Source organism: Terrapene carolina, unplaced genomic scaffold (assembly GCF_002925995.2).
Source record: "Terrapene carolina triunguis isolate 2854851 unplaced genomic scaffold, T_m_triunguis-2.0 Scaffold232, whole genome shotgun sequence".
Taxonomy (NCBI): domain Eukaryota; kingdom Metazoa; phylum Chordata; order Testudines; family Emydidae; genus Terrapene; species Terrapene triunguis.
Window position 1 is genome coordinate 7,172,950 of NW_020664583.1, and position 21,875 is coordinate 7,194,824.

Below are 21,875 nucleotides of genomic sequence, written 5' to 3' on the forward strand. Positions count from 1 at the left end.
CATGAGGATGTCCGTGGTACTGCACCTCCTGTCCCAAATGTCAATTGCACAGCCCTTGTCCACATCTAAGAGCCCCTTTGGTACCCCTGTCGATCATCGAAGTTCCGTTTGAGCGGATCGCCATGGATCTAGTGGAGCCGCTAGAGAAGACGACCCAAGGCCACCAGTATGTGCTTGTCATCCTAGACTATGCAACCAGGTATCCAGAAGCTGTCCCCCTATGAAACATAGCCTCCAAGAGCATTGCCAAAGAACTCATGGAAATCTTCGCCTGGTTAGGGCTACCAAAAGAAATCCTCACGGACCAAGGAACACCTTTCATGTCCAAGCTAATGAAGGACCTGTGTTCCCTGCTCCATGTCCAGACCTTATCACCCACAAACCGATGGTCTGGCGGAAAGATTGAACCAGACTCTGAAGGCCATGATAAAAAAGGTGGTAAGCAAGGATGGGAAAGATTGGGACAACCTATTACCGTACCTCATGTTCGCCATCCATGAGGTTCCCCAAGCTTCCACCGAATTCTCCCCCTTTGAGCAATTGTATGGACGCCACCCCTGAGGCATCTTGGAAATAGCCAAGGAAACTTGGGAGGAGGAACCCAGTGAGGGGAAGAACGTAATAGAGCATGTGCTACAAATGAGGGACCGGATAGTCCAGGTCACTCCCATAGTGAGGGAGCACCTAGAAAAGACCCAAGAGGCCGAGCGAGCTTACTACAACCGTCACGTCGAAGTTCGGCAGTTTCAACCCGGCGACCAAGTAGTGGTAGTAGTACCCACGGCAGAAAGTTAGCTTATTGGCCTAGTGGCAAGGACCCTATGAAATAGTTGAATCCGTAGGGGATGTAAATTACAAGGTACGACAACCGGGACATTGAAAACTAGAGCAAATAAACCATGTCAACCTTCTGAAACCCTGGCATGCCCGAGAGGCATGTGCAGCTGTTCGAGAAGACCTGCATCCAGTGGACTAAACCCCTGAACAGGTGAGGGTGTCTCCTGAATTAACGCCAGTCCAGAAGAAGGAGGTATTTGAGATGATCATCCAGAACCAAGATGTATTCTCGACAAAGCCAGGTCGCGCAACCGAGACATATCACCACATGGTCACAAACCCCGGGACCAGAGTAACAGTGAAGCCCTACCTGTTACCAGCAGCCAAAATGGAGGAAATAAAAGCAGAAGTGTAAAAAAAAAAAAAAAAAAAAAAAAAAAAAATGCCTGGAGAGGGGGATCATCGAAGAATCCCACAGACAGTGGTCCAGCCCGATAGTGCTGGTGCCCAAACCTGATGGCACCACAAGGTTCTGCAATGACTTCCGCCAGCTAAATGAGATATCCCAGTTTGATGCATACCCCATACCTTGCCTAGACAAACTAGTGGACCGTCTGGATAATGCCCAGTACTTGTCCTCCCTTTTGGACTACATGGGGCCCCAGCTACCTTTCAGCGCCTCATGGACAAGCTATTACACCCCCATGACAGCTATGCTGCAGCCTACCTGGATTACGTGGTTATTCATACCCCAGACTGGGAAACCCACTTCGGGTGAGCTGACCTTATGGCAAACCCTGTCAAGTGCACCGTAGGGTTCATGGAGGCCAAATATCTTGGCTATGTGGTAGGAAAAGGTCTGGTAAAATCCCAACTGAATAAGTTAGAGGCCATCCAAAATTGGCCCCAGCCGAGTCATAAGAAGCAGGTCCGAGCATTCCTAGGGGTGGTGGGGTATTACCAGTGTTTCATCCCCCATTTTGCCACAAGGGCAAGTCCCCAATGGACTTAATGAAGGCCCGCGGCCCTGATCCAGTCAAATGGTCCGACGCAGCAGAGAGGGCATTTGCGGACCTATGGACTGCCCTCTGCAGTAACTCCGTATTGATAGCCCCGGATTTCACCAAGGAATTCATCCTACAAACAGTTGCATCTGAGGTGGGGTTAGGGGCCTTCCTGTTGCACATGGTCGGGGAGGAGGAGCACCCAATACTCTACTTCAGCAGGAAACTCCTTCCAAGGGAACAAAAATATGCAGTGGTTGAGAGGGAGTGCCTCGCTGTTAAATGGGCCATGGAAGCGTTACATTACTATCTGCTTGGGCATAGATTTGTCCTCATAACTGACCATGCTCCTCTTCAATGGATGCAGCGAAAGAAGGAGAAGAACTCGAGGGTAACCAGGTGGTTCTTGTCCCTCCAACCTTTCCAGTTCCACGTGCAATATAGAGCAGGGAGCCGCCATGGCAATGCCAATGGTTTGTCATGTGTGCACTTATGGCGTCCCAAGCTGTCCAACCCCTTGGTGTTGAGCAGGGGGGAGAGATATGTGACAGACCCAGACCGGTTGCGTGCAGGAGTCTGGTGGAAGTAAAATACACTGGATGAATAGTTTTCTGTTTCCTCAGTGACCAGGGCAGGGCCTACACTAGAGCAGTCAGGAAGGCGCTAGAAGCAATTAAGTCAGGCAGACTCCATAAGACACCTGGAACCAATTAAGAACTGATTAGAAGCCATCAAAGAAAACAGGTTAATCAGATCACCTGAAGCCCATTTAGAACCCGCTGGGACTAGTTTAAAAGGAAGCCCCTTCAGAAAGGCCAGCTGCTAGGAGCTGGGAGTAGGAAGGTATGTTGTGGGAAGACTGGGAGAAAGAAGGTGTGCAGTAAAAGACCCAGGAGAACAAGTGTGGTCAGGTACCAAGGAGGGTGCTAGGAGGGGCCATTTGGGGAAGTAGCCCAGGGAAGTGAGTGACACACACACACACACACCCACACACACGCACACAAAAGACAGGGACTAAAGAGGGTTCTTAACCAAACCCGTTGACTGCTCGATGGCGAAGGTGACTCAGTAGGCTGTAACCCTTGCCTCTGGGAGGGGAGAGAGGCTACATGGAGGGTCACAGGAAACCTCTGAGGCAAACACTAACCGCCTAGAAGCACAGGACCCCCTCCCCCCCTGAGGCAAAGCCGGTGCTCTGCCGCAATCCCTTTGCAGTTTTTTAATTGGCTGCTATACCTAGGGTATTATACGGGAGCACCTAATAACTTTTTCCTTATGTTTAAAAAAACCTTAAAACTCAGTTAGCATGGCATACAATACAAATGAAAGCCTGTCTGCAAGGTATTATCCTTTTTGTAAAATATAAAGAAAACTTACTAGACCAAAAAAAATAGCTAGTCTTCTTCCAAAATATTCAACACAATTTTGATTTTAAAGGTCATTTTGTGTAGGGTGCAGTCAAAGATCAATTTAAATTGAAGCTTTAACTTAATTAAGCCACCCACATTTAAAGATAAAGGATTGGGAATCTTCTAGCCAAGTTTCAGAGCTAACGCTCAGTACAGATGCTTTACAAATAATGTAGAAAAGAACAATGTATGGTTGAATACTTAATTTTTAAAAATTAAATTTTCTTTTGTTAACACAGAATAACAACTTTTGGAAAAGTACTGTAACTAGCAGTTGACTACATATGGTTTAAAAAAAAAACCAGGTGATTAATGAAAAAGCGCACAAAAAATTAAATGACCTTGTGAAATACAAGTGTCAGGAGACTTGTGAATTTTATGACTAACTCGAAACAAATGGTTTTCTTGTGGTAAATCCTAACATCAGATGTTTATAGTAGAAATGCTGCCAAGCTCACAGCACAGTGGAACAACATAGTGCTTCTGCAATAAACCCATTCTTATATTAAGAGTTGATTTGTGTCCTTTAGGCTTCCTGTAATGATGATTCACCCTCTCAAGTCCCTAGATACTTTGAATCATTGGTCTTAATTGACTTCTCAGTGCAGTTATACTTGAAATTTTATTACATATGGAGTATTTCTAGACACAACTATTTAGTAATAAATAAAACTCCCAATTCACAGTTACATCTTGACACTGTAAATCATACCCTATTTTGCCTATTTAAAATCCTAGAAAGGCCCATTTTTTCTTGTTTTTTGGACATGCATATACCACATTGCAAATCTTCACAAAAGAGAACCTGTGCCACTGAAATAAGCCTCACCTTAGGTTGTGATGGTGAAGGAAGGAAATTTTTTCTACCTAAGTACTTGTATCTAACTTGGGAAACCCAGCTCACCTTTGTAACCCCAGTGACATTACTGGGATTGTGTTGATGTAACAGAAGTTAGAACTCCATCCTCCAAAGTTTAGTAGTAATCCCATTAGGACTTAACACCTTAAATAATAGCCAGCATTTCTTGTTTGTGAATATTACCAGAAATTAGTCAATATGTTGATATACATGGGTAGTTGTCTCTCCATTCATACACCCACTTTTCAGGTATGCACATCACTAAACTAGCTCCATACTTTCTATTAAAACAAGAATACCTAATTGAGTTGTAGTTGTTAGGCATCTGATTTTTGTCGGAAACATCTCTGTTCTATTGTACTCTCCACCTTAAGTTTTAACTGAACTGCTTTTGTGTTCTAGAAGAATACACTCCATGATGAACTCACATCTCTGCTGGAAAAATAAGCAACTTAGTTGTCACCTAGACCTGAGTAGGATCAAAAGTTTGTCTCTTGGGTTGAGCTCATGGCCTAAATCAAAGCCTTTCTGCCCACATAGTCACTGATAACTATAGTCTCTCTTAAGGGGACACAATCAACTTAATTTTCAAACTGAAATATCATTGTTAACCTACTACTGTTACAAATAACTAAGCTTACCGCAGCTCAAAGAATTAGAGAGAGAGAGAGAGAGAGAGAGAGAGAGAGAAAAATCTCTCTCTACTTTCTGCATCTGATAGTACTTGCTATATATTCATTGTCACTCTTTTCCCTTGTGTAGTCAGTCAGTTTCCCCTATTTCAAACAGAGACTTTTTTTAAAACGGGAAACTATTATTCAAAACCATAAAAGTTGGTGGGGAGAGTTCCTGAAACTACTTTTAACTCATTTTGTAAATTCTGTACATTTCAAGTTGATGTATCCCTTTTAAAAACAATTTTTACTTCATCATTTTTTGGCATCTATAACCATGTTCCTCAGATCAGGATAATTAACGAATGATCATTTTTATCTGTCCCATTGTGGAACCAGGACCATTTCAGTATTTCTCCTCAATATCGTCGTCATTCACATTTAATTTCATTTACGAAAATTAAGAATGCTTCTCGTCAAATTCATTTATTAGGCAGTTCTTCTCCAGCTGGGTTCCTATAACTGATGCCTGCAATAATCTGATTATCTTTTAGTTCATGTAGCTCTTAAAAAAAGGTTCTGATGACTTTCTGTGTTTAAGCTTTTGTATCTTTTTATTCATGTGCATCTCATCTGTTTTCTTGCCCTGTGATTCCTAATGTTGCAAGTTGATACGCATTTTCTCCAGATCCTCTGAATTTAGTTTTTGTCTTTTGTACTAAGCTATTATAAGTGCCATTACAAAAAAATTATACTTTAAACAACTATTTCTGTTGATATGGTGGAAACATTTTGTATGTAGTTAACTAGTTGTTACAACTGAAAAATTATTATTTTTGTGCAAATAAGATTTGATTCCTTTAACTCAGCTAGTCATTGTATGCTTGGATATTTTTGTCCATAATGAAGGTAGAGTGATGTTCCCACCGAACATTCCGGTGACATTTTAGAAAATGTTTTTAGTCTTAATAAGAAAGCGTTTGGTCTACGATTTGTGCTCTTAATGTGAAAGAAAAGAAAACCTGTCTAAAAAGGGTAAATAACATGTCTGTTTAAAAAAAAAAACTGATTACATAAATATGAACTAAACTGTACTCAGTTGTTAGTGTCATATACTTTTAATGTTCAAAGGTAAATTTAAGAAATTTGAACGTATATTTTCCCCACACAATCTATTGGGGGTCTCAGATCTGCCTACTAAAAATCCTCTAAGGGAGACCTAGAACTGTGAGCAAGAACCTCAATATTTTACTGAAAGATTTCTCTGGTGGTAGACAAAGGAACTTCTTTCATCTGAAGAGGGTGTTTTCGTCTTGATTACAACAAGGAGTCTGGTGGCACCTTAAAGGCTAACAAATTTATTTGGGCATAAGCTTTCGTGGGTAAAAACCCTCACTTCTTCAGATGAAGATGCATCTGAAGAAGTGAGGTTTTTTACCCACGAAAGCTTATGCCCAAATAAATTTGTTAGCCTTTAAGGTGCCATTGGACTCCTTGTTGTTTTTGTGGATACAGACTAACACGGATACCCCCCGATACTTGACTTCATCTTGATTGCAAGTAAAAATAAAAACCAGGGATCTCTTCTCTGCTTAAACTGACCAATGACACTGTCCTGTGCTGTTTGTATTTCTAGAAACTATATAATCATTCTCATGTTAGTTCTTGCTATGAGATCATCTCCTTTCTTAGCCCTATTACTTATTCTCTAGTGATTCATTACTTAAGATGTTGTCCAACAGAAATAGCACTCCTACTGCTTGTATTGAGAGTCTATCTTTATATGGAGGATAGTTTTAAGATATAAATGCCTCAAGGAAAGGACTGATAACAGAATTTTTATGTTCAGAAGTGGCTACTGTTTATACAGCAGATTAGATGTGTCTGGTGCTTTATAAATAAAACTGCATGACTATGTCCCAAGAATAGTTATTCATTGTAGTTTTTTAATCTTAATATTATCTTTGTGTTTTCAAGTACAAGAAGTTAGAAGTCAAGCTTTTAATATGAAATAAATGTAAAGCACAAAACCATTTAGAATTCATTTGAACATAAGAGGGCGGGCGAAACACCTGAAATTCACACTAGGGTGACCAGACGTCCCAATAAAATCGGGACCGTCCCGATATTCAGTCGTTTGTCCTGCATCCTGATATTCTGGCTCGGGTTTTGTTTTTGTTTTTGTTTTTTTTTTTCTTTTGCTTTGGTGGCGCTCCGGACCTGCCCCCCCATGTGTCCCGATATTTTGTTTATGTAATCTGGTCACCCTAATTCACACTGACAAGAACCTATTCCTATATCTCAAGTACAGAAACGTTCTCCCCATCTTTGTGATGTTATATTTCTTAAGTTGCTCTGAATAGACAACAGGTGTCTAGAACAACTTAGTAAAAATGACCATGTTTCTAACTTAAATCTTGCTCTGTCATCGCTGCTTGCTTTAACTTCTTAGCCTACAAAGCACTCCAGTGCGTTCAGTAAATCAAACTATAATTTGATTTACTGTAGCTATAATTTGTGTTCATAGAATCATAAAATATCAGGGTTGGAAAGGACCTCAGGAGGTCATCTAGTCCAACCCCCTGCTCAAAGCAGGACCAATCCCCAACTAAATCATCCCAGCCAGGGCTTCATCAAGTCTGACCTTAAAAACCTCTAAGGAAGGAGATTCCACCACCTCCCTAGGTAACCCATTCCACCACCCTCCTAGTGAAAATGTTTTTCCTAATATCCAACCTAAACCTCCCCCACTGCAACTTGAGACCATTACTCCTTGTTCTGTCATCTGCTACCACTGAGAACAGTCTAGATCCATCCTCTTTGGAACCCCCTTTCAGGTAGTTGAAAGCAGCTATCCAATCCCCCCTCATTCTTCTCTTCTGCAGACTAAACAATCCCAGTTCCCTCAGCCTCTCCTCATAAGTCATGTGCTCCAGCCCCCTAATCATTTTTATTCCCCTCCGCTGGATTCTTTCCAATTTTTCCACATCCTCCTTGTAGTGTGGGGCCCAAAACTGGACACGGTACTCCAGATGAGGCCTCATTAATGCCAAATAGAGGGGAATGATCACATCCCTCGATCTGCTGGCAATGCCCCTACTTATACAGTCCAAAATGTCGTTAGCCACCTTGGCAACAAGGGCACACTGTTGACTCAGATCCAGCTTCTCATCCACTGTAACCCCTAGGTCCTTTTCTGCAGAACTGCTGCCTAGCCACTTGGTCCCTAGTCTGTAGCAGTGCATGGGTTTCTTCCGTCCTAAGTGCAGGACTCTGCACTTCTTGTTGAACCTCATCAGATTTCTTTTGGCCCAATCCTCTAATTTGTCTAGGTCCTTCGGTATCCTATCCCTACCCTCCAGCGTATCTATCGTTCCTCCCAGTTTAGTGTCATTTGCAAACTTGCTGAGGGTGCAGTCTGCACCACCCTCCAGATCATTAATGAAGATATTGAACAAAACTGACCCTTGGGGCACTCCGCTTGATACCAGCTGCCAACTAGACATGGAGCTAGGGTTACCATATTTTAGTTTTAAAAAAGGAGGACACTCCGCCCCTTCCCCGCCCCCACTCCGCCCCTTCCCCAAAGTCCCCGCCTCAACTCTGCCGCCTCCCCTGAACGCTCCGCCCCCTGCTCCTCCCCCTCCCCTGCTTCCCGCGAATCAAATGTTTGCAGGAAGCCTGAAACAGGGAGGCAGCAGGTAAGCTGGGGCTAGGTCGGGGTGCGGCGCGGCCCAGTCCGGTCCCCCTGGCCGAGTGGCTCCCTCCGGCGGCCAGCCGGCCCAGGCCAAGAGACTCTGGCCCCGGCTCAGGCCCTGGGGCGCTGACCCCCGGCCGAGCACCCCCGTCCCGGCACCGCCGGGCCCTCCCTCCCTATTTTCCCGGACATGTCCGGCTTTTTGGGATTTCCTCCCGGACGGGGGTTTGAGGCCCAAAAAGCAGGACATGTCCAGGAAAATCCGGACGTATGGTAACCCTAATGGAGCCATTGATCAATACCCGTTGAGCCCGACGATCTAGCCAGTTTTCTATCCACCTTATGGTCTATTGATCCAGCCCATACTTCTTTAACTTGCCAGCAAGAATACTGTGGGAGATTGTATCAAAAGCTCTGCTAAAGTCTAGGAATAACACGTCCACTGCTTTCCCCTCATCCATAGAGCCAGTTATCTCGTCATAGAAGGCAAATAGGTTAGTCAGGCATGACTTGCCCTTGGTGAATCCATGCTGACTGTTCCTGATCACTTTCCTCTCCTCTAATTGCATCAGAATTGATTCCTTGAGGACCTGCTCCTTGATTTTTCCAGGGACTGAGGTGAGGCTGACTGGCCTGTAGTTCCCCGGATCTTCCTCCTTCCCTTTTTTTAAAGATGGGCACTACATTAGCCTTTTTCCAGTCATCCGGGACGTCCCCCAATCACCATGAGTTTTCAAAGATAATGGCCAATGGCTCTGCAATCACATCTGCTAACTTTTTTAGCACCCTTGGATGCAGCGCGTCCGGCCCCATGGACTTGTGTTCGTCCAGCTCTTCTAAATAGTCCTGAACCACTTCTTTCTCCACAGAGGGCTGGTCACATCCTCCCCATGCTGTGCTGCCCAGTGCAGTAGTCTGGGAGCTGACCTTGTTCGTGAAGACAGAGGCAATAAAAGCATTGAGTACATTAGCTTTTTCCACATCCTCTGTCACTAGGTTGCCTCCCTCATTCAGTAAGTTGCCCACACTTTCCTTGGCTTTCTTCTTGTTGCTAACATACCTGAAGAAACCCTTCTTGTTACTCTTAACATCTCTTGCTAGCTGCAACTCCAAGTGTGATTTGGCCTTCCTGATTTCACGCCTGCATGCCTGAGCAATATTTTTATACTCCTGTCTGGTCATTTGTCCAATCTTCTTGTAAGCTTCTGTTTTGTGTTTAAGATCCTCAAGGATTTCACTGTTAAGCCAAGCTGGTTGCCTGCCATATTTACTATTCTTTCTACACATCGGGATGGTTTGTTCCTGCAACCTCAATAAGGATTCTTTAAAATACAGCCAGCTCTCCGGGACTCCTTTCCCCCTCATGTTATTCTCCCAGGGGATCCTGCCCATCAGTTCCCCGAGGGAGTCAAAGTCTGGTTTTCTGAAGTCCAGGGTCCATATTTTGCTGCTCTCCTTTCTTCCTTTTGTCAGGATCCTGAACTTGACTATCTCATGGTTGCTGCCTCCAAGGTTCCCATCCACTTTTGCTTCCCCTACTAATTCTTCCCGGTTTGTAAGCAGCAGGTCAAGAAGAGCTCTGCCCCTAGTTGGTTCCTCCAGCACTTGCACCAGGAAATTGTCCCCTACACTTTCCAAAAACTTCCTGGATTGTCTGTGCACCACTATATTGCTCTCCCAGCAGATATCGGGGTGATTGAAGTCCTCCATGAGAACCAGGGCCTGTGATCTAGTAACTTCTGTTAGTTGCTAGAAGAAAGCCTCGTCCACCTCATCCCCTTGGTCTGGTAGTCTATAGCAGACTCCTACCATGACATCACCCTTGTTGCTCACACTTCTAAACTTAATCCAGAGAATCTCAGGTATTTCTGCAGTTTCATACCGGAGCTCTGAGCAGTCATACTGCTCTCTTGCATACAATGCAACTCCTCCACCTTTTCTGCCCTGCCTGTCCTTTCTGAACAGTTTATAACCTTCCATGACAGTACTCCAGTCATGTGATTTTATCCCACCAGGTCTCTATTATTCCAATCGCATCATAATTCCTTGACTGTGTCAGGACTTCTAGTTCTCTCTGCTTGTTTCCCAGGCTTCTTGCATTTGTGTATAGGCACTTAAGATAACTCGCTGATCTTCCTGCTTTCTCAGTATGAGGCAGGAGTCCTCCTCTCTTGCACTCTCCTGCCCGGCATCCCACTTCCCCACTTAAATTGATCTAATCCTAACCCTTATAGATAACTTCTGAATTTGCTTGTTTCTCATTGCTCTTGAGATGTGTGACTTGGTAATACTGTGTTGCAGGATAGCAGTGAGATGCACTGCCAGAGATGGGTAGGGAATTTGCGATTAGTCTGCTTTTGTTATTCCTCTCGCTAGCCAGTGTTGTTAACCCTTCACTTTCATAAGCATCAAGTTAATTGTTTTAATGATTAAAAGGAAATGTGGCCCCATATCATATGGTAACGTTCTGCTCCTTCCCATAGCTGAGAATTCTTCAAAGGCATAGTTATCTGCATCGAGAGGAGCCTTACGTTGTAAAGAGACACACTTCTGGCTCAGTAAGTAATGGTGGCATTGTTACTCAGATGTTATCAATTCAAACTACGTACCTGTGACCAAAAAATCAGACACATAGGAATGGAAGCGACCTCAATAGATCTAAAGTCCAATCCCCTGCACTCTAAGCAGAACTAAGTAATAACTAGACCATTCCTGAGAGGTGTTTGTCAAACCTGTTCTTGAAATTCTCCAATAACGGAGATTCCACAACTTTCCTAGATAATTTATGCCAATGCTTACCAACCCTGACCGTTAGGAAGCTTTTCCTAATGTCCAACCTAAACCTCCCTTGCTGCAATTTAAGCCCATTGATTCTTGTCCTATCCTCAGAGGTTAATGAGAATAGTTTTTCACCCTCCTCCTCGTGACAACCTTTTATGCACTGTACTTGAAACAGAAAGATAATGTTAAGATTGAAAAACTTCTTTCCATATTTTAACCTCAGATCCTAATTCATTTTATATGTTAATGTTAAACAGCAGTCTGTTTTGCTCATATACAGATATATTGTCTATCTAGGGCATGCCAAGTATCCTGCCTAGCGCACTAGATGATATATAATCTTTATACAACTACAGTGAAAGTTAGGGCCAACGTGCAAAGACTAAGACTCTCTCTCCACATAACCCTCAAAACAAAATCTTCATTCACTCCGCACATCTGCTCATCCCACACCCCAGAAATAGCCTGTGGGGAACAGATGGATATGACCTGACAATCAGCAGAATTCACCACTAAAGGAAGCAGATTACTCAGTGGAGGGACCCTTCCAGTTAAACCAAAGGGTAGTGTGTTCATTTTAGTTGATCTCAAATGCTATTGCCAGGTGGGGAAGGGCAGATTTCCCACAGTCTCATAAATATACCTTGAATAGGAGGGGTGAGAGAACAGAACCCTGTGATACTCTACATGAAACAGCCTGGAGTAGATGAGCACTTACCTAACACTACCACCTGAAGCCTATCCTTGTGAATAGAGCCATTGCAAGTCTTTGGCAGAGTCTGCAGCCACATCAATACCTCAGTCAAGATTACTCAAAGCCACTGATAGACCTAAAAGAATGAGTATGGGCACTTTATTTTCATTCATCAGCAGGAGACTCAACCAGAGAAACCGTGCAGTATCTGTGCTATACCTACGTCTATAAGCAGGTGAACAGAATCAAAAAAATTTGAGGACTCAAAATATTGCCACAGCTGTGACACCACCTTCTCTAGAATCCTCACCAAAAAGAGAACATTACCATAGGGTCTCCACTTAGCAAGATTATCAATAATAAGAGAGTGCCATCAGACTGCTATTTTTCTAGTTTAACACTGAACTGTATTTTATTTACCAGTCTAGGTATTAGGGGAAAGAACAAGTCCTGACTAACTCTGATGGCAATGCCATTATTCTGGTTTTCTCATCTAAATGGCACAAATGCAAGTGTTTTGTTCAGACAGTGGAAATATTAGTGTCTCTAAATCTATCCATTCGTTCTTAGCCCTGAAGCATCCAGAAATAAGAGTGTGATCATGATAAAATAGGTTTATGCTTTTCTCCTAGTCTACCTCAGAGCAGGTCAATTAATTATCTTAACTTGCATCTTTAAGGCTCTATCTCTTGTGGGGAATGGGAAGAAAAGCTGATTTCTCTCCATTCTAGTTCAGTGCGGTTTCTGTGAGCTCTCATCCACCTTGATGGGTCACTAAATCTGATTAATTTCAGATGCTCTTAGTAGAAAAACAGTAGATATGCAAAGTCATCTCTTGGATATATGAGCATTGTATTTTAGAATTTTCTTTTTATACAAGTGGTTTCCTTGCTATTGATAAACTGTCAGATACTGTTCACAAATTCAGTTCTCTGTTTTCAAGCTTTCCCAAGAAAATGTTTCAGATGTTGTTGTTATTCAGTATCTGTATTAATCTATAATAATTAGTAGTAAATCTGGCTCTGCATCTTTCGGACAGCAGAATTTCTACTGGCTTCATAGCTTGTTTTGCATAACTTCTTTACTTTTTACAGAATATTTAAATTCTGAGGGCCTGTAAGATGTTTTTAAGATCAAGATAAATTATATTGTCATAGAGGTCCTGAAAAATGCTAAGAATTCTAGAGCTCCTTACTTAGTGTGTTGTTTAAACCACTTTTCTGGGTTGACTTTTAATTTTGAGTTCTCTTTTCTCATTTTTGAAAATGTAGATACTCAAGAAAATTTTCTGGGTAACTTTCTAGAGGACATGTAGTAATATTTTTTTTCCATGAAATTCATAATTTTAAAACTATTTCTGTAATAAAGGTGAAAGATAGTTTTGAAAGTTTGACAGACCATATCCAAAACTGAGTCAGATTTAATTTATTAAATGCAGCCAGGTTTCAAAAGTCTACCTCTCATCTGTCCCTAAATAGTTGCATTTCCTAACTGTGACATCAGATTTGATAGAATGACATTTGCCAGCACTTTTGTTAACCACTAGTAGGTTTTTATTATTTCTGTTAACTATAACCAAAGTGTTGTGTACTCTGAGGTACGATAGTATCAAATCCCATGGTGTGGAATCAGAGTACATGGGATCCTGATTTCAATTGCTGCAGCTTTCAAAATTTAGAGACCTCAGAATGGATTTTTAAGCCTCAGTAGCAACTCCGTGGCTCAGGCTATAATTTTGTTTTTTTCATAGTAGTTACATAGTGAAGGAAAAATTAGAAAATACTAATAAAAGAAAAGTTTGAAAGTCTGGGAATTCACTGTTAATTTCAGTCTTAACTCAAACCCCACATCTGTGGAAAATTCATAGTTACATGGCAGACCAGGAAACATGATCTGTTGGCTGGGGAACCTTCATTCAGAGTTTTCAAACTTTCAGACGTTGGGTCTGTATAATTTAAGCCTTACATTACCAAAAATAAACACCTTAAAAACAGTATATTCAAATTGTAGCACTCTAGGAACATCTCCTGGTGAAATTTTTCTGGGAAAAGCTGGGCTAGTCTGAAAAATCAATTTCTGCCTGCTGTGGAATTTCAAAAGTAAAGTGTAAAACTCCAAGACTATTTGCTGTACATCTTTCAATAGCTTTCCGGGAAAGGACGTAGCCATGGTTGACTGTGCATTACAGCTGTATAAAAGCATTTGAATTTCCATTGCACTTTATTTACAGACTTAAATATTAAGCCATATTTGAAGACGCTCTAAAAGTTGTTTGTTGAAAGTGAATGGTGAAATCTGTAGAAAAACTTCTTTTGTTTTAAATTAAGTGTTAGCACGCCTGAGCTGTCCAATTTTGGTGATATTGTGATGCTGGTTAAAATTCACATGAATGTTTTGTCAGGCACTCCACTCTTATCTCAACTGCAACCAGGCATGTTCAGTTATGCTGTAGTTATAACAGGATATATACTTTTTCTGTTGGAATATTTGTATGACAGTTCTAATTCCAGAGCAATCAGTAATTTGCTTGGTATTCATTGTACAGCACCTTACTGGGGTACAGCAAAATTACTTAGCTTTTTATGATTTACATATGATACTATTTTAATCAGTGCAACGAAGATATATCCTGATTAGCTTGCAGGAAGCTCTGAACAAAATTAAATTTTTGAAGGCTACTCATTCTCTTGTAATCTGTTGCAGTTCTTGCCATAATTACCATCAGTCAGTCATGGTTGCTGACATTTGTATAAGATACCTATATATACAGGATGGCAAAAGCACAAATGCAGGAATATTCTAATTTCTTTTAAAAGGTTATCTATGCTACAGCAAGATACACTGCAGCAGCCAAGTATTTTGTAAATTTTCTGCCATAGAAAACATAATTATTTGCCAAAATGGGAAATAATTTATAGCAACTGGCTTTATGGAAAGGTAAAAATCTTGTGAGATGTAAGCTAATTCTGTGCTCTGTCTGCTGAGTTCAATAATGTACTAAAGCAAACTAACAAGGTACTCCCTAACTAAACAAAAGATGCTCTTTTGAGTTTTCTACAGTAAAGCACAAAAATTTGGACTGCTCAGGGAAGGCAATTTCATCCAAGCAAAGGGATATCAATGAATGTTGTTGCTATTCAAAAATATCATTAGACTACTTTTAGATGGCAATCACTTATCAAATATTTTGTTTTACTTTGGTTTACTAAGTTTTTCTCCTTTGTCTAATTTTGCTTTTCTTAAACATGTATTAAGTCAAGTAACAGTGGGCTAAATTGGTGTATTAAACCTTTGCTTTTTTTGTAGGTGACCCGCTGCAGTGCAGTGCTTGGGTGGGACAGTGTGCACTGTACATAGTGATCATGATGTTTGAGAAAACCATCATCATTATAGTCCTCCTAATACCTCAATGGAAAGAGGTTTGAGTCTTTATACGATTTTTACAGTAAATGAATTGCAGATAGATGCCAGAAAGTGATAAGCTATTAATTCTACTTAATCCAAAAAGACTAAGGCTATCATGCAAGCTATGTAAAAGTCCACAGTTGGTGCTACTTAACTGTTGCCTCTGGTAATGGAGCATCCTGATACCATTAATTGGATTTCACTGGTGATAATGCCACCATTCTATTTTGCATTTAGTAGGTATTGCATCGTGTACAATATAAGATCACATGCTCACTTGAGGGATCGTAGAATATCAGGGTTGGACGGGACCTCAGGAGGTCATCTAGTCCAACCCCCTGCTCAAAGCAGGACCCAAACTAAATCACCCCAGCCAGGGCTTTGTCAAGCCTGACCTTAAAAACTCCTAAGGAAGGAGGTTCCACCACCTCCCTAGGTAATCCATTCCAGTGCTTCACCACCCTCCTAGTGAAAACGTTTTTCCTAATATCCAACCTAAACCTTCCCCACTGCAACTTGAGACCATTACTCCTTGTTCCGTCATCTGCCACCACTGAGAACAGTCTAGATCCATCCTCTTTGGAACCCCCTTTCAGGTAGTTGAAAGCAGCTATCAAATCCCCCCTCATTCTTCTCTTCTGCAGACGAAATAATCCCAGTTCCCTTAGCCTCTCCTCAAGTCATATGCTCCAGCCCCCAATAATTTTAGTTGCCCTCTGCTGAACTCCTTCCATTTTTTCCACATCCCTTTTGTAGTGTGTGTCCCATAACTGGACACAGTACTCCAGATGAGGCCTCACCAATGCCGAATAGAGGGGAATGATCACGTCCCTCGATCTGCTGGCAATGCTACCTAAAAGGAGGCCGAGTGCATCAGCCTTTCTTTTAGTTAAATTACAGTCCTAACTTTAACCTATTGTGTATTCTTTTCCGTAGTTTTAGAGCATAATAGAACATTGTTACATTTTTTGTAGTAAAACCTTAGTAATTCACACTGCAATAAGAGACATTGCTGAGTTACTGAATTAAAAAAATTAGCCAGTAAGCAAACAAAAGTCAGTTACTGCAGCACAAAGTGTATTTTGAACCTTTATACAGGTACAGTATAGCTTAGCTTCAATTTATGCTAATACTATTAGTTATACTAATAAGTGTATGGTAGTATATTCAGTAAGCACAATGAAGTTGCAGTAATGAGGAATGACTCCCAGGCTGAGATCTGTATGAAAGATCATAACATTGTAAGTGACCTGATTTATAATCTAAACATGACAACACTTACCTGGAGCAGCAGAAGTCACCATAATGTATTGTAATTCACCTTTATAGTGTCTTTGTTTTATAAAATATTTGAACTTCTGCATCCCATGTCCAGGTATTTAACTTTAAAACTGCAGCATATGTTTGTAAGCGATTTCCGAGATATTGGTTCTTCCAGTCAAAGCTTTCTGGAAAAAGGGTTGAGTGGATATTTGAATATAGCCTATGCTTTGTTTTTCTTGGTCAAACCTTTTTTTATGGCCATGGTTAGTTCAACTGCAGGAAGCACATACATCATCTTGGACATGTCGCTAATAGAATCTTTCATCTCAATGTAGAATCAAGTGGGAACCACAAGTCCACACACTTTTAAAGGAATAATTTATAATTTTGTCTATAATTCATAAAGCATTTTATATAACTCAACTGTGAAATAAAATGCCATGTAGGTACTAGGTGGATTGTCTGGTTTAGTACAGCATACACAGTTTAACATTCAAGATGATTACTCACAGCAGTTAGAGCTGAATAACCGCTGTTAGGTGTTCTAGACTAAGGGTTCTCAAACTGGGAATCGGGACCCCTCAGGGGGTTGCGAGGTTATTACGAGGGGGGTCGCAAGCTGTCAGCCTCCACCCCAAACCCCACTTCACCTCCAGCATTTATAATAGTGTTAAATATAAAAAAAAGTGTTTTTAATTTATAAGGGGGGTCATTCTCAGAGGCTTGCTGTGTGAATGGGGTCACCAGTACAAAAGTTTGAGAACCACTGTTCTAGACCATCCCTGTAGAATAAAACAGGATTTTTTTACACTATATTTTACAGTATTCTGACCAGTTTATTTAAATCTTTAAGTGATGCAGTGTCAGACATTTTCTTTAGGAATATAAGGTGATTAATTCATCAAGTAGTATCTGGTTGCTTCACCTACTCACAAGTCATCACATTCCTTCTGTAATCACAAATTAGTAGGATGGCAGATTGCTTTCAGTCAACCCCACTTGTTTACTAAATGCAATTTATAAACCTTCCTTAACAAAATTATATTCCTTTCCTATGAAACTGTCCTTTCTAATTCATCTGGCTACCAGCCTAATACTTTCTATAACACTTTCCAACCCAACTGCATACACATACTGTTGTGGTCTGAATTTGATCTTTTTCTTTTCACAGGTAGCTTTATTGAATCCTATAGAGAACCCCCAGTTGGAGCTGGCTATCGTCATGCTGATAGTTCCCTTCTTTGTTAATGTTAGTACAACTGTACGCTTTTCAGAGATGGTTGACTTGTGTTTCTCTCCCCCACCCATCTCCTTCTCCATCTGTTAAAATTAATCCGTACCGCACAGTGTGCCTTGGTGATGTCTTAGTGTTACAAGTCTTCAACACGTGTGTGTGTATATATGTGTGTGTGTGTGTGTGTGTGTATAGAGAGAGAGAGAGTGTGTGTGTATCTATAAAAAAATGTGATTATGTACTTATGTATCTATAAAATCTATAATCAACAATGCCATTGGGCACAGAAATGGTGCACAGAATGCCCATTGTTGAATGTACTATACAGATATGATTGTACCAGTTAGAAAATTCCTGTTAAATTAGGTTTATTTAGGAAAGCATTAATTTGTTTGGAGTGCCAAAAAATATCATCCCATTGAAATGCCCTGGACCGAGCAAGACTATCCATATGTCAAGATTAAGAGCCAATAAAAAATGCCCACTAAGCAGCAGCTTTTTTCTTATTGGTGCAAGAGCAGGAAATAGGGCAGCTATGTTTCAGGAGATATAGGGTATATGTTAGGTCATGTGACTGAACCTTTACAGGATTTTGCAGTATTTGGCCAAATCCCACTTAGTACAACTATTCCCTAATCCATTCCAAGGTCTGAATGACTAACACATATGCTGACCTAAAGAAAAACTGAACTGTGAATTTTCCCGTTAACAGGCATTAATGTTCTGGGTAGTGGATAACTTTCTTATGAAGAAAGGGAAGACAAAAGCTAAACTTGAAGAAAAGGAAGTGGGGCAAGATTCAAGGAATGGAAGTAAAGTCCGATACAGGAGAGCAGCATCACATGAAGAGTCAGAGTCAGAAGTATGTAGATGCACCACTTGCTGTACCTGAGTCAACTCCCTTCCTCTTGACTTTGACTTACAACACTGTCTTAGGCTTGATTAGTTTTGTACTAAATTTGCCTAGAGCCCTTGTTCGTAAGACCCCATTGAATAAATCGGTGACTGCTAATTCACTTCTCTTATTGACCCTTTACAAAGCTGCTGATGTTTTTCCTGGGGTTTGAGATCCCTCAAAAGGCTACTGCTAATTTTCAAAAGGATTGTTTTTTAGATCCTGTGGTGTCAGTTAATTCAGTTAACAGTGAACTACAGCTTTAATGTGGCTATCTTATAAGGATATTGTATATCTAAAAATGGTGACTTCAGATTTGTTAAAACAGACATTTCATCTGTTATGATAAAAATCTTACACATTTGAACATAAGATCAACGTCAGGTGGTGGTTGGTGGTGGTTTTTTTTTTTTTTTTAGTTTTAGTTTTTTTTGAGGGTTGGTGAGGTTAAAGAGTCTACAGCAGTTTTAAAACCATACCTAGTCATTAGTGTACAGGATTATACACTACAAATAAGTGCCATGGCAGCTTCCCCATTCAACATTGCAAATAACCTTGCATTTGACTTTAAACAACTGTGATAGGATGAGAACATCATTCTCTCAGTTCTATTCTCAGTCTCTCCTTAACAGAGGAGCTTAATTAAGGTGGATCAGAAATGTTCCTTTTGATTGCTATCCACTAAAAGAACTTAACCATTATGAAAGACTATTCAGCTGAAGCATACAGCTGTGTAAGAGTCATGGTTATATCAGGTACTGCTCTCTAGTTCCATTTTTCTGTGGAATATGGTACTTTCAGTAATTACGCTGAAAGTAAAGGGGCCAAAAAGTCAATTTTTTAACTTTCTTGATTTAAAGATAATCTTATTTAAAATTCTGTTAAGCACCTTTCGTTTTGCATAAGGACAAGAAGCTTCCTTGAGTATATGAGCACTTCTGTCACTATTGTTTAATATCCGTTTTCTACATTATCAGTAGTAACAATTCTTTTGTTTAGTAAATAAAACTGCCACTGAAAGATGGTCAGAGAACCTGTCTGCCCACAACTGGAACATTTGTGGGGTCCCATTATGCAGTGCTTTCTTGAGTCAAAAGACCTTTCTTTAAGATCAGATGATACCTGTAGACTTTATGGGCCCATATCTCTATTAGAGATGAAGATGGCTGCAGTCTTCAATTTCTGCAAATGTGTTCATGGCAAGTTGCTTAAACTGCTCTTGGTTAGAAACACATTTTGGGCACCCTGATTTATTTCTTGCATAGAAGGTGAAGTATGAAAAAGCATTTTGATGTTTGAAAATTACTTTTTAATTAGGGGCATTAAGCGATTAAAAAATTAATTGCGTGATTAAAAAATAATAGAACACCATTTATTTAAATATTTTTAAATGTTTTCTACATTTTCAAATTTATTGATTTCAATTATCACACAGAATACAGTGTACAGTGCTCACTTTATATTATTTTTATTACAAATATTTGCACAGTAAAAAACAAAATAGTATTTTTCAATTCACCTAGTACAATCTCTATCATAAAAGTTGAACTTGCAAATATAGAATTATGTACAAAAAAAACTGCATTCAAAAATAAAACAATGTAAAACTTTAGAGCCTACAAGTCCACTTAATCCTACTTCTTGTTCAGCCAATCACTCAGACAAACAAGTTTGTTTACATTTGCAGGAGATAATGCTGCCCATTTCTTGTTTACAATGTCACTTTCAGATGACAACAGGTGTTTGCATGACACTGTTGTAGCTGGTGTCGCAAGATCTTTACGTGCCAGATGCACTAAAGATTCATATATCCCTTCATGCTTCAGCCACCATTCCAGAGGACATGCATCCGTGCCGATGACGGGATCTGCTTGATAATGATCCAAAGCAGTGCGGACCAACGCATATTCATTTTCATCATCGAGTCAGATACCACCAGTAGAAGATTGATTTTCTTTTTTGGTGGTTCAGTTCTGTAGTTTCTACATCAGAGTGTTGCTCTTTTAAGACTTCTGAAAATATGCTCCACACCTCATCCCTCTCAGATTTTGGAAGGCACTTTAGATTCTCAAACCTGGAATTGAGTGCTGTAGCTATCTTTAGAAATCTCATATTGGTACCTTCTTTGCGTTTTGTCAGATCTGCAGTGAAAGTGTTCTTAAAATGAGCAACATGTGCTGGGTCATCATCCGAGATTGCTATAACATGAAATATATGGCAGAATGTGGGTAAAACAAACAGAGCAGGAGACATACAGTTCTCCCCCAAGGAGTTCAGTTACAAATTTAATTAACGTATTTTTTTTAAACGAGTGTCGTCAGCATGGAAGCATGTCCTCTGGAATGGTGGCCAAAGCATAGAATCATAGAACTGGAAGGGACCTCAAGAGGTCATCTAGTCCAGTCCTTTGCACTCAAGGCAGGACTAAGTATTATCTAGACCATCCCTGACAGGTTTTTGTATATCTTGCTCTTTAAAATCTCCAATTATGGAGATTCCACAACTTCCCTAGGCAATTTATTCCAGTGCTTAACCACTCTGACAGCTAAGAAGTTTTTCTGATGTCCATCCTAAACTGGCCTTGCTGCAATTTAAGCCCATTGCTTCTTGTCCTATCCTCAGATGTTAAGAACAACAATTTTTCTCCCTTCTCCGTATAAGAACCTTTTATGTACTTGTAAAAGCAGCAAAGAGTCCTGTGGCACCTTATAGACTAACAGACGTATTGGAGCATGAGCTTTCGTGGGTGAATACTCCAATACATCTGCTCCAATACGTCTGTTAGTCTATAAGGTGCCACAGGACTCTTTGCTGCTTTTACAGATCCAGACTAACACAGCTACCCCTCTGATTTATGTACTTGAAAACTGTTATCATGTCCCCTCTCAGTCTTCTCTTCTCCAGACTAAACAAACCCAATTTTTTCAATCTTCCCTCATAGGTCATGTTTTCTAAATGTGGTGCCCAGAACTGGACACAATATTCCAGTTTATTTAGTTGGGGATTGGTCCTGCTTTGAGCAGGGGATTTGGACTAGATGACCTCCTGAGGTCTCTTCCAACCCTGATATTCTATGAATTGAGGCCTAATCAGCATGGAGTAGAGCGGAAGAATTACTTCTCGTGTCTTGCTTACAACACTCCTGCTAATACATCCCAGAATGATGTTTGCTTTTTTTGCAACAGTGTTACACTGTTGACTCATATTTAGCTTGTGATCCACTATGACCCCCAGATCCCTTTC

General features: G+C 40.6%; 1 protein-coding gene across 2 annotated transcripts in view; it reads left to right on the plus strand.

Annotated features, from left to right (window-relative positions):
• The window catches only part of LOC112103761 (store-operated calcium entry regulator STIMATE), a 94,181-nt gene that overhangs the window by 69,679 nt on the left and 2,627 nt on the right, over positions 1-21,875 (plus strand). For both annotated transcript variants that reach the window (XM_024195682.3, XM_024195683.2), the window contains exons 5-7: positions 15,142-15,254; positions 17,675-17,752; positions 18,450-18,599. In XM_024195682.3, coding sequence (XP_024051450.2) covers positions 15,142-15,254; positions 17,675-17,752; positions 18,450-18,599 — 341 coding nt within the window. The remainder of the gene's footprint in view (positions 1-15,141; positions 15,255-17,674; positions 17,753-18,449; positions 18,600-21,875) is intronic.